This window comes from Archocentrus centrarchus, chromosome 1, assembly GCF_007364275.1.
Source record: "Archocentrus centrarchus isolate MPI-CPG fArcCen1 chromosome 1, fArcCen1, whole genome shotgun sequence".
NCBI lineage: Eukaryota > Metazoa > Chordata > Actinopteri > Cichliformes > Cichlidae > Archocentrus > Archocentrus centrarchus.
Genome location: NC_044346.1, coordinates 39799927 through 39813792, shown reverse-complemented (window position 1 = coordinate 39813792; position 13866 = coordinate 39799927). Strand labels below are relative to the sequence as shown.

General features: G+C 45.0%; 1 protein-coding gene across 2 annotated transcripts in view; it reads right to left on the bottom strand.

The window, feature by feature from the left end:
* Nucleotides 1-13866, bottom strand: part of neurl1aa (neuralized E3 ubiquitin protein ligase 1Aa) — a 45867-nt gene that overhangs the window by 20880 nt on the left and 11121 nt on the right. For both annotated transcript variants that reach the window (XM_030733309.1, XM_030733316.1), the window contains exons 2-3: nucleotides 13543-13793; nucleotides 12959-13280 (exon numbers count right to left, since the gene is read on the bottom strand). In XM_030733309.1, coding sequence (XP_030589169.1) covers nucleotides 12959-13280; nucleotides 13543-13793 — 573 coding nt within the window. The remainder of the gene's footprint in view (nucleotides 1-12958; nucleotides 13281-13542; nucleotides 13794-13866) is intronic.

Sequence of the window (13866 nt, the reverse complement as noted above, 5' to 3'; positions counted from 1 at the left end):
TCACACTCATTTTAATCCCTACCAAAGACGTCCTCATTCCAGGATCCCAGATCCACCTTCACAATCAAACCAGCTCTTTGAGGACAACCTGAGAGATCAGCTCAGTGATCTACAAAGACAGTGACTGGCATCAAGTATCAGTGTGTGAATATGTTAAAGTGAAGCAGAGATGACAGCAGTCTGCGCAGCATTTGATCCTCACAGACTGACATGTCTGATTTTCTGCATCATCACTGAAATGCTGTCTGATGAGTAAAGCTCAGACCGTATCACTGAAGTCGTGTCAGCCGTCAATTAAAGCTAGCTGCTAACCCAGAGCGCGGCGCCCTCTCATTAATGCTTAATGGAACTAAGGCCTTGTAATTGTGCTAATTGATTTAGCAGAGAGGGATAAAATGGAGAGGACGGTGCCTTTGGTGCACAGGGCGACTCCCAAAGACTGCTAATCAACCATTAAACACCTCCCTGCTCAGACGCGTGCAGCAGTTAACTCGCAGTCCCCGGGGCTAGCTGAAGATGGCTAGCATGCCGGCTCAAGTTTCATCTACTACCTCCACAATCAATCCCCCACTGATGGACTCTCAGCGATCATGAAAACCCACAGATGACCTGTGGAGAGTCTGTGGAAATGAGCAGAGCCCGACGACGTGTGGCTGTAATCGAACAGCTCGATCTGCCACGTCAGTCCATTTCCTGATTTTATGTAGCTTCCTCGGACAGAGAGCTGAAGGGAGACTTTTAATGAAGCAGAGGATCCTTGATGAAGCCTTAAATTTTGATGATAAGGGAAGGCCTCTCTGTACAGCCACAGAGAGCTGAGCAGGCAGCTCAGCTGTCTGCAGCCCAATCACTCTGAATCACTGGGAAGGGGGGTTTGAATTACATCACCAAACAAAATTGTGTGCGTCTTGCATTTATCTGCTGCCCATCACTCTATCACAAATTGGATTACGATGGGACGGACTTTGTCCTCTCAGGGACAGGCGAGAGGACCGGAGCTGATGCTCGGGTCTTGGGGAGGATGACAGTGAGGAGAGCAGAACCGGGGAAGGACAATGCTGGACCCCCCCGTGTTGCTCTGACAGAGGGAATGTGTGAACACACAAACTCGTGCACACGGTAGATTGATTTCTCTAAAAAGAAAAAAAAAAGGTCTTTTATCAGCTTTTCTTTTTGAAAGGCTCCTCTGATGGTTTATGTTCCTTTTTACATCTTCTCCCTCTTCCTCTCTCACTTCTCAAAGAGCGTCATTTCAAACCCGTCTTGGATCGTGCACCATATATTTTACTCTTTACTCCTTTATTCATCAAAGGCCGCGAGACGGAGGCGCTGCTGTACCGCATGTGCTCCTAATGCTTGTTGTTAGCTTGGCAGGAAAGAGAGAGCTATGAAAGGCCTGCAGAACATTTACTGAGCACTTCCAAAAAGTGTGTGTGTGTGTGTGTGTGTGTGTGTGCGCACGGGCCCGTGTCCGTTTGTGACCTCACCAGCTGCTGCCCGTTAATCATGGTGCACCTGCATTTTTAGCCGATACAATCCTTTTGTCCTATTGGTCCCTTTCAAAGCAGCCACTCACAGATGCTCTCTCCCATTGGCTGAGGCCAGATTTGTACACTTTGAAAGCTGCATTAAACACTGTGTGTTTGTGTGTGTGCTTGTGTCTGTAACATTGTAATGGGCCATGGCAGATGCAGCTGCCGACTCTGCGAGCCTGCAGGAGAAATGAAGGAGCTTTATCACCTGATTCTTCACTTCTGAGTGGATTGCAAACCAAATGCAGCACCTGTTAGCCGAGGCGCTGATTCCTACAGGAGTACATGAGAGTTGTGGGTCAGCTCGTTTGGTTTTTCTGTTTTCCAGCTCCTCCTCAGAGCCTTTCTTCATTAGAATAATTAGGCACCTGTTGGGCTAATCCATCACAAATACATGGACAAGAATTGGTTGTGGGGTGGAAGGAAGAATGGCAGCGTGTCTATTTTGGCCCGGGCGGGCCCTGGCTCGCACTGTAAATGTTTTTAATTAGCGAATAGCTGCAAAGCAGGTTAGCTAATGCTGCGCGCGGGGAGGCGGACAGAGGGAGAGGCTGGCTTAGTGGCTTTGCTAGCCTGAGCAGAAGGAACGTGCCAGGGGTTTGAGCCAGTGTTTGAGAGGGTGGAGGGGGTTGGGGGGGTGGAGGTGGAGATGGCGGATTTACTCTCTCACGCACACAGTCTATCTCACAGGGCTTATCTTTATCCACAGTCTGTGGAGGGTTTCATCTGATGTCAGCAGAGATGGAGTTGGAACTCAGAAAGACAATGAAAAGAGGGATCCTAAAGAAAACTGAAAGGGAGCGGACAGGACATGAGGAGTCTGTAGATGTGAAGGGAACTGTCCAGCTGGGATCGGCTAAAAAGGGTGGAAGGTATAGATGGATATCCGGGAAGCTTTTGCTATGACCAGATAAAGCGGAGTGAGGGAGACGGCACAGAAAGAGGCAGCATGCAGCTCAGCTGTGACCGACCTGAGGATTAAAAAACGCTGGCTGACTGGCCGAGCGAGAGAGCGAGCAGGATATCAAGAGAGGGATAGCAGAAGGGAGGGATGGAGTCAGAAGGGTCTTTGTGCTAGATGTTTGGGATGTTCTTTATTCCTTGGCAGTGGCCCAATCCCCAGTCCCTGATCGAGCTGGGAGGCTTTGAACCCGGGGCTTTTCGAAAGAGCAGCATGCTCTCAGGGCAACACATGGCCATAACAAAGAGCCAGGCAAAATGCCCGGTAAGTCACAAAAGCCCTGTCCCTTAGGTCATCGGCAGAATTCAGCATGTGCCGCCCCTTCTCTGCCAATCAGCATGCCAAGGCCTCAGCGCTAATAACCTCCATCATGAGGTTCTTATATTAAAGCTCCCCAGTTTTATTCCTGTGCTCACACATGGAGAAAGGCTAATTATTACCGGGAGGAGACTTCGCTCTCATACAGATGGGTGACGGTGCACTAATCATGAAAATGAATAATGTGAAAGGTGCTGCTTACAGTACACACAGAATTAATGTGCTTATTTTAGCATCTTCCAGCCGATGTTTTGTATTCTGCACTCACGTCAAAGCAGCCGTTTCAGCACCGAGTGCTAAAAAGCATTTCCTGAACACAGACAGTGGAGATGAAACCTGAGTTTAAAGGTTCTTTAAATTTAAACAGGTACAGTTTATAGTTTTTGGAGCATATTATCACAGTAACCCCTGTAAGGTCCACAGATTTCATCTATCGGCCTGTTTAAAAATCCCATGACAGTGCAGTCCCTGTCTTTGCACACGAGTGGCTAACACTGCTGCTAGCATTCAGCTGGTGCTCTGTAGTGCCAGCAGTGACGGGAACAAATTAAATGCTGGGGCTCGTTCCCTCCGGTCCCTCAAGTTTTTCCATTTCTTTGTACATTCGCTCACATCCAGTCTGAGTTTCAGAAATCTCCCCCCCAGGTATGTGCTCACATCTTTGAGTCTTCATGTTGAGGTGACGGTTGTTATTCTCTCACTCACTCATTTAGAAACTGCAGCAAAAAAGTAGCCAGAAATGCCCCGGAAGAATCACCGGCACTGAACGGGCCAATCACGATAGCTGTGGGTGGGGCCAGCATGAAGGGTGTGGGTCCATTTCTACGGAGGTGCAAGTTAGGTTACACTGAGGTTTCAGAGGGGTTTGTGATTACAGCATAGATCTCACACAGAAGTATAAATCTGCTCTGAGGAGGCGCTGATGGCGTATTTCAAACTGTGGTGTGGTAGTTTGTAGTATTTGTTTTTAGGCATATTTAACCCCTTAACTGGCAGCAAAAAAATCACCTGACAAAAACTACATAACGCCTTCTGGTCATTATTGGCTCTGAACAACCCATTTCATAGCCTATTAATCGGCTGCGTCTGGTCCGCGGGCCGAATGAAGTGCATTTATATGGCAGGCTAGACCCGCCCATTTTGACTGACACCTCATTCGGCCAATCATGTTAAGAAATGGGTTTCCCAGAGCCAATAATACTCAGAGGGCGTCACGTAGCTTTGTCAGGTGATTTGGTGCAGCCAGTTACATGATTGGCCGAATGACGTGTCAATAAAAATGGGAGGGTCTAGCCTGCCATATAAAAGGGACTACAAACGGCCCGTCACCGGGCCCTTGCCAGTTAAGGGGTTAATATTTTTGTTCAGATTAATTTCCAATCACTGAGTGGCACCATCACTTTAGACCAGACATTACCAATAGGCGGACCTCGGTCCAGATCCGGACCGAAATGATGTCTCAAGCGGACCCGAACCTAATACCAAAACAGAAATGACCACTTAATTAACATCTTGTTGAGCGCTTTCTGGTTTACCGGCGCAGCTTTTACAGTCCTTACGGTAGTAGTGAAGCGTCCAAAGAAACCCACTGACCAACTGCATGCTAGTTTGGCTATACCACGTGATACCACCAAGCTGGTTCCTGCCGGCTGGTAAACTTTGTAACAAACAGGGTTATTATAGTTAACGAAAACGAACGAAATAATGAAAACTGAAACTGAAAAAAACATTTTCATTAACTGAAATAAATAAAATCTATAATTAAAAGCAAAAAACAGTATTGTGAGTTTACAAAACTAACTAAAACTAACAGAAATTATAGATAAAATGACCTTTGTTTTCGTAATTTTATTTTAAAAAACGCTTGTGTATTCATATGAAATCATTTTTTTCTGGTCTAACAGTCTAAGCTGGGAGCGCCATTGGGCAACTGTGTGTGTGCGTATGCGTGCTCACCTCATCGGTCCGCAAAATAATGGCAACGGTCTGCCGAGAAACCGCACTGATCCTTCACCGTAACCTGACGTGCGCCTCCGGAGAAATCGAACTACATGTCGGGTCCACACAGCCCACAACGTTGTGATTAACCTGTTCAGTCCTTGTGCGTTTCTGGCTACTTTTTGCTGCAGTGTTTGAATTCATCAGTGAATAATAATCAGGAATAATAATCAAAGCATCAATATAAGGACTCACAAATGTCAGCAGATTCCTGGAGGGAGACTGCTGGAACTATCGGAATGGATGAAGAAAGTGGAACAACAGGGACAAATATGTTTGCAGCCAAAAAACGGAGCACAAAGAGCGAGGACCAAAAAAGTCCCAGCACCGCATATAAAACACCAGCACGTGACCGCAAGGTAATTAACACACACAATCCAGCTACACAAGCGTAAATGGTTGGCCACTTAAGTAGGTTGTGTACAGAGGCCGCAAAGCGAGCTCTCCGAGCAGCTCCAAACCAGAAGCAGCTTCATGTGGTGAGAACATCAGGATGCAGCTGGATTTGAGCTTTGATTCCTTCAAAGATGTTCTGATGTTTTACAGCACGTGTTCTGCACTGACGCTGAAGTTTGTTGGAGAGTTCATTCAGTTTTGGAGTTCATGTTTTTCTTTGTTTCTCCTTGTTGATGTTCATGTGTTTCCTTAATATTACACACATTAAACACGTAATGCTGCTATTTTGTGAACAGTTGGTTGTTGAATGCAATTTTTTAAACGGTATCTTTTTTCGAGTTATTATTACACAATAGTCACTCTGCACCTGACAAAGTATGAAAAACTAAAACTGATGAAAACTAAACTAAAACTGAGCATGAAACCAAATATAAAAACTAATGCTCTGAAAACTAACAAAAACTAATATATATATATATATATATATATATATATATATATATATATATATATATATATATATATCTTACATTAAGTAGTAAGATATATATATATATATATATATCTCACATTAAGTAGTTGGACTTCCGGACCTTGGCCTCATGAAATTGTGTCTGACTGGACCTCTTTAAATTTTATTTGAACACCCCTGCTTTAGACTTTCAAACAGACCTTTCACAGGTTTATCAACTTTATAAACTAATATAACTGCACACCTCAGGAGCCCAGTGCATAAATAAATAGTACTCTGAAATATACTCTAGATTATTCAGACTCATTTTGTTACAGTAACAACATTAAAGTAAATGCAGAAATCTAGAAACATGGAGAACAGAACAAGAAACAGGCTGTAAACAAAGCAAGCCAACTTTATTTCTGAATGATGATGATGATCATTACTGACTGATCAACCATTTTTCCCTGAAGCCTGCTATAGTATGGTGCATGGTATATACAACTAGTTTCTCAGTGCATGTGCATATATGGAACACCTGAGGCAGGAAAAGCAGTAGCACAGAAGCACGTCACTGATTAAACCCGATATAGCGTGAAAAGGAAGCGGTGGAGTGGAGGTGGGCTTCAAGGTGGCTTGCAGATGTGCAGTAACTGCAGGCTGGAGAAGCAGCTTAAATCGTACACCCCATTGGAAATCGGACGTGTAGAACGGTGTCAACGGAGCCCGAAATAATGCTACGCTCAATTAAAGATATCGATTCTCCAAAAGACTCGGAGGGCAACAGAGATCCTGGCAGAGCCTCCGGTGAACATGATGATCTGAACTCTGGGTAAAATCTTCAGAGCTCAGAAAAGAAGTGGTGAGAAATCAGGAAACTCCTCATAAGTCTTGAGGAGTTACCTCGACTTTACCCCCATTAAAAGTTATGTGCTGGATGGCTCAGACAGACTGGCTCAGCCAAGGACGGTCATTTAAAACTCATTCTAAGGGCCAAGTTACACAAATTCTGTTTACCCTTCTTAGCCTTTGAACCCTCAGCAACAACCACCACATGGAGCCCACTTCAGCCAAGAAACACAACGCTGCTAAATTGCCTTGCTTGATGTCTAGAGGTCTTTACGGCACTGAACCCACTACACTTCCTAAATGAGACCAAAAAGAGGCAGATTTACACCATCTTCTTTGCTTTGTGTATTTTTATTGGAGGGCCCGTGTGAAGCGTCAGGATTTGTAAGTGCTGCTATTAACTGGAAGGCTGAGTCCTGCCAAGTTAAACACCAGCGCCAGTCAAGTGCTCACAGTAATCAAATCATCATTTGACTGAAAGCAGCTGGTTTCTCCCAGAAGCGGGAGAGCCCAGGCTGGCTAACTCAGACACAGCGAACGGGCCTCCGTCACATCGGATGGCTTCATGTTGGTGGAGTTCCTGCGTTAGTGCCAGAGTACAGGACAGAGGCAGTTACACGTTCGACTGTTTTAGATTCGTCACATCTCATCATTCGACACACAGAAAGCTTTTCCACGGCAATCAGTCTGTGTGTAACCTGAGCAGAAGAAAACATGTCTGGATTTTTGTCTGTTTGTCTTTTTTTGAATAGGCACATTTTCATCATTAAAAGCTTGCTGAGTGGCAGCTGTTTGTGGCATCTCTGAGTCCCTTCAAGCTGTTAATTTAGGGGCATCAGAAGGTCAGAAGGTCATTGTGCTGAACTTCTCTGATTATTCATGTGAAAATAAAGGAAAATAAAATCAGTTTGATAAACTGAACCAGCCGGTTAACACAGCTGAGAAGGTTCTTCCCAGGTTAGAGCCCACTGCAAGCAGAACCCGAACAAACAGACCCTCATTCAAAGGGTCCACAGACCCTCGTTCAAAGGGTCCACAGACCCTCCTTAAACACTGCTCCTGCTCTCAGGGGCAAAAAGAAGGAAGGTTTCTGTGAAGATGTTTCAGAGTTTTCTGAGCAGAAACAAAGGAGAAATATTCTTCACATGCTGAACAACAGCAAGTTAATGAAACATTACAGATTTAATGGTGATTTAATGTTTTTCGATGATTTTATTAGAGATGCACTCAATGCTGTAACAGCAGAAACGAGGTCTGAAAACTGAGCAGCAGTGAGGAGAAACCGATGAAAGCCGAGCCTGTTTTTACCCTGTTAATACCAAAGATTATTTAGATATAAATGATATATTATATAATCATCAGCATGTTCATAAGTTTGTAGAGGAAATCTTTACTGTCACATTACTTCTTAGAAGTCCCGTGTTTAGTCTATGATAGGTCCCTGCTCTTATCTACCCTCTGAATCAGATGTCAGACATGCATTTTATTTTGACAGTTTAAAATATTGTGCCAAATCAGTGAAGGGAAGCCTGCTTTCAGCTGCTCTTCCACCTGTTTTCCAAACCAAACCAGCTGCAAAGCTACGCGGGAGCACACGAGGGATGCTGTTTTCATCAGAGATGGCATCCTTCACTCTGGCCTCATCGAGGCCGTCGTGTTGTGAAAGGTTCAGAACGGGACGACCCTGCCTCGCAGCCCGACACGCTGTCAGAGATAAGGCCGCTCCGCTGAAAGACGGAAACTAAGAGCCGCTCCTGCCGTGCCGGCATCCATCAAAGCTTCACACATTGTTTTACTCTCGCTGAGGCACTTCGCTTTGCAGGATTAGTTTTCTTTTCAACTAGCACACATCTGTCATCTTCACACAAAAACAAGTTCTGCCATCTCAACTACACAGAGCGCAGTTACATAAGAGAGGAGACGTGTCATATATATGCACGACACAGAGGAGATTTTAGCACGAGTGTTTCAAATTGTTTCATTACTGATAATTATTATCGGAGGTGACAGTAAATGTTTTGCTTCCTCATTGGGACCTCGTTCTCCAGGCCAAAGCTGCCGTGCAATTCAATCATCCCTAAAATCACTGCAGATATCAGAGGCTCTCCAGTTTTCCACCGCAGAGTGGAACTACAGTTTTCCTCTCTTCCATGTTTTGTATGAACTAAATTAACTGCTGTGCTTCTTTGGGGTGACAGCGAGACTGGCCAACACCTACTCTGAGTCAGCCCGGCCGAGAGGTGTTAGCAGCCTGGAGGCTTTGCAATCAGACTTTATTCTCTCGTCCTTCGGGGAAGTCCCACAGAGGGCCCGTCTTGATTAAAGCTCCTCTGTGACTGACTCATACAATCTGAGTCCTGCTGGCTTCACAACAGCTGGAATTACTCAGATACTCAGCCTCCTTCCCGATGTCAAGTAGAGTCCTGCTGTGTGTGTGTGTGTGTGTGTGTGTGTGTACATATGAGAGTGACGGCTAACCCCGGGAACTGGGACATCGGTATATATTAAACTGCCTTTGTGGCTTGTTGGATTTCAAGCCCATGGGGATGGCTTCAGTCTGCCCAAAAGATTATCCTGGCAAACCTCCACAATATTGTATTTGCCCTGTTCAAGGCCAGGTGCAGTCAATCACTCACTACCCCAGGCATCCAAGTGGAGACATAACTATATCTGACACCTTTCCTCTGCAGCAGAGCCACAAATACAGATATGTTTGTGGCTGTTTGCAGCAAAGGCTCCAAACTTTACCAGCAAATGAATTAAATCAATTCTATGACGAAGCTGCACGTGCGTACATGTGTTAGAGTCATTTTAGGGCTCAGCTTCATGATGGTGGAAGGTGAAAATCTGAAATTGCTGTCATCGTGTTTGCGGAGGTGTGAAAGCACTAAATTATCCTCCAGACTTCACCCGACCCTTCATGTGTGACGTGTCCCCCGGGGTGATTACTGCCCCACAGTAATCACCCCGGGGGACACGTCACACGGGGTGATTACTTTGGGGCAGACTATCGCACGATATGGTTCCCGTTTCAATCTTTCTACATCAACGGCATCTTAAATGTCACCTGAGGTCATCCTTCACTTCTGAGCTGACCTCAGAACAGCCTCAGAGAGAGCGGGGGTACACTGCAATGAACATGTACTAATCACTCATTTAAAAATACTAGAATTAATATTTTTGTAACAATGGGATCAAATGGTACTGAGAGGGAAGTTAAACTGTTATTACCACATTTATGTCTTAGCTTTTTTTTTTTTTTTTAAATCAAACTGAAACTGCAGCAAAGATTTTTATATTAACAGGTCAGATGACCTTAATGTGATGATCTCACAGAGAGCTGTATTATGTTTACAGACTATTGAACTGCCCCAAGAGGCCAGAAAAACTAAAATCATACAGCTCAGGACAGAAAACAGATGTGTGCAGCACAGGGGACTGTTACACAATGAGACACACCTGGAAAGAGGGCACAGGTGAGCCAACTGACAGCAGTTGTTGAAAGAATGTTTTTCTAACATTGTAACATTTATTGTATTGTAACATGTATTGTAACATTTGTGTGTAATCAACCATATGTTACATTCTAACCTGGCTCCTCCACCATGAACTTTACTGAGGGTTTCGCTACTTTTGGCAGCTCCTTTATTCTCAAAGGTTCAGCGCAGCAGGAAGTGCCACATGTTGACCCTCCGTGCAACCCTGAAGGATCTGCATCTCCTCCCGAGACTGAACCAGGGACCTTTCACTTGTTGAGGATTAATGTTGTTTAAAGATGTTCCCATATACCTGATATGAGAACAAAACTAATACTGCCTCGTGCTTTTAGCAGCTTGAGTGAAGTCCTGCTTTAACACCTCTTCCAGAACCTAAAAGCCCCTTATTAGTTCTGTTTGTTTACAGAAATAGAGCAGCTAATATTAATGGTCTGTAAGAGAGACAGGTGGGAGCCTGTGAGCACCTGAGACAGGACCTGCCTCGCACTTGTTCCCATCAGTCGTGATAAAGCAAAGCAGCTGCCTAAGGTAAGTGTTTATTAAACATACTCCAAATATAAACTGACAGTCAGAGCAAATGCATCCGAGTCATTAAACACAATGGGTGCCAGAAAATGTGCAACATAATGAAAGAGCTGGAAGGAAAAGCATATAAAGTGAATGGGAGATTTGGCTAAGGTACCAGAGGCCTCTGAATGTGTATCACTGTCCCCACTGCCAAAGGCCACGGCATACACGAGTGAAAATGCTAATTCACCACAGAATTTTAATTCATTCTTTATGTTGTGAGGATTATAGTATTTCCCAAGGAGGCACAATGAATAATCTCACTCACTGCTGCAAAACTCTTTAACTGGGAGAAAATAAATGTTATTGATCTGAGAGGGAATTCTGGCCCCTGCAAGAGCTCAGAGTAGCTGTGCAGTTTGGTTAGAACTGCAGACTTTAACTGTGAATGTCCCAGAGGGTCCAAGTTCAATTAAAAAGGGCCTTACTATTATTACTACTACTACTACTACTACTACTACTACTACTACTACTACTACTACAGTCCATCAAATGCAGCATTAAATGAAGCCTCAGATGTGAGAGCCTCAGGGTGCTGACACAGTTCAGCGTCACAAAGATTCATATCTGGTCCAGGTGGTGTATTTCTCTCTGTCCCACCCTTTGGTGGGGTTCCACCCCTCTGAACAGGCCCCTGTTTGTGAGGGCAGATGTCAGTCTGTAGGCCCCCCTGAGGAACAGGAGTCCCTGCATATGGCCTGGCAGTAAAAAGTATGGATGACTTAAGCAGTGCTGTCAGACATCTCGGTGTGATGCTTCACAGAGGGTTTAATCAGTCCAAACCTTGGGGTGGTCCAGTAAGCTCAGCTTGTGAACTTCTGCATTTGATGCACATGAACCATTTTCTGAATGTGTCTTTGAACTGAGGAGCTTCCCTCTCTGCAAACGCTAATTTAGTAGGAAAGATGCTGCAAATAGTACCTAAACTTTGAATTATGAGCTCTAAGTGCAACTTGGCCCCAATTTATGATGTAAAACAAAGAGTAAAAATTAAAAATATGGATGTCCCTCATACTCAGCACACTAGCCTGGAGGCCTGAGCATCAATCAACACAGCGCAGCACAGATACGATCAAACCCGGGTCATGTGACCCCCGGTGTATTTTTACAACAGCAGAAGGAATGACAGCTCCAACACTACGTCTCACATCAAAGCCACGGCCATGCTATCCTGTGCTACGCATGCTAAGCTACCTAGCATACCTGGATAATGCACAGCAGTGTTCCTTTTTTTTGGCCCTGCTGCTTTGGTGTCAACATGTGGGCCAAGTATTTCTGTCCCTCACAGAGGCTTTACTGTACACAGGGCTGGGGGTCGCTTTGTTGACTGCGGTGATGTGAAAAGTAAAACCACCAAAACAAGAGGTCGTCTAAAAATATCTTTTGAGCTGATGACTTTCTGATCAGCTTTTTAATGAGGGTTTCACACTGACAGGAAGAATGGGTGGCCGTGGCTAAGGCAGATATGGGTATATTATCCACTAATCAGAAGGTTGGTGGAACCCCAAATTGCTGCCAACACATCATCTTAAGAGCTTATGGCAGGTAAAGCAGGACATGCTGTATATCTGTGCGGATCAAGTGGCTTCTACTGCAAGAGCACGGAGTGGTTAATGTTACTCAAACAGCTCGGTATGAATGGCAGCACATTTACTAGTCTCCGTCATGGATATTGATATAATGCAGTGCTGAAATAGAAATAAAAGTGATCGTCCGTGTTTCTCTGAAAGGACTTTGGCTGAAGGTTATACCAGAAGGACCAGAGCTAATTATCCTTCAGGGTGCTGGTGTACGGGGCCTGGATTTAAGCTCCAAGTGGGGACGGGTGGACACAGCGCGCTGGGGGCTCCAGCTGAGCACCCACCATTTTCCAATTAGTTTGGTTAAATCTTGACTAAATAAAGACAGACTAATGTAAAAGCACCATGTTTGAATTCAATTAACTATAATGAAAGATTCTGACACAGAGCCCTTCTACAAGGTAGGGTGCTGAGATGAGTACAACCTCTAAAAGAAATGGTTCAACCTTAAATAGAACAGTTATTTGCTTTATTACATGGTGTGTGCAACAAGCCCAACAAAAGCAACCTGTATCCAATGAGCATCACTGACAGCACCTCAAACAGCCACTGATTAACATGGTATATGTTTTATAACCAGTGTGAGAAAAGAGAACTGAGATTTTCTGTCTGATCTGTTTCTTTGTCACAGCAGTGATTGTTATCAACAAGGCTGCTAAGACACAATGGTGACGTAACTTCACCATCACATCCCCTGTCATGCTTTATTTTTGTAAACCCCATTCCACATTAGCTCATATTAATCTGCTAACTTTGGGTGGTCCGGTCGGCTAGCATTGCCCCATTTGTTCCACTACGATTCTTACCGAGCAGCTGCACGCCGCGGGTCAGGCCGTAAACGTCGATGAGGGCCCAGAGGGGCTCAGCTGTGCGGACTCCGCTGAAGAACAGCATGGGACTGGACTCGTTAATGCGGTAGAAGACTCTGCCTTTCTTGTCGACCCAGAAGGCGATGACGTTGCCCTCATTGGCGAACTCCTCGGGCAGCGCCTTGGCCCAGAAGCCGCTCTGAGACACCAGGTCAGGGCAGGCGTATTTGGGCAGGTTGTCCGGGTTTATCCTGGAGGGATCTTTAGAAGTGAAGCCCAGACGCAGAGCCCCGCTCCAACAGCACTGCTTTTTGGTAATCTACAAAGATGATAAGTTATTGGTATGTGAAAATATTTTATTAGAAAAATGTTGTCATAAATAGAGATGGCTGCTTTTTGACATGAGGCTAAAAATCACTACCTGCATCATGTTTATCCAGCACTGACAGCATATTTGAGTTTACATTGGGAGGCATAACCTTTTAGCTGTCAACCTAAGATAAAACCAAGACAACAGTTTTGACAGTTTAAAAGCTCTCAGACACTTAAGAGCTCAAGTGCTCCACTCTGTCAGAAAATACCTTGAGGCGGACTTGCTCGTAGAGCGCAATGGGCCTGTTGCTGAAGGTGATGGCATTGCAGAAACTGGCCTGCCTCTTCACGGTCTTCTGGGCGAGGTCCATGACAATTTGGGATCCCTTGGCATTTGGATGGAATAGAAGTGGGCTGATGGGGAGGGGCCCACTGACACTGCCACAGTGGATAGGCAAGCACCTCTTGGGTTTGTGGTGACATCGATGTGACGTGGACGGGAATGGGCCACCGAGGGAGTCTAAGGCAACGAGAGACGAGAGAGCAGAACAGAGAGATGAATTTCAATGAAAGAAAAAGTCCTAATTAAGAGC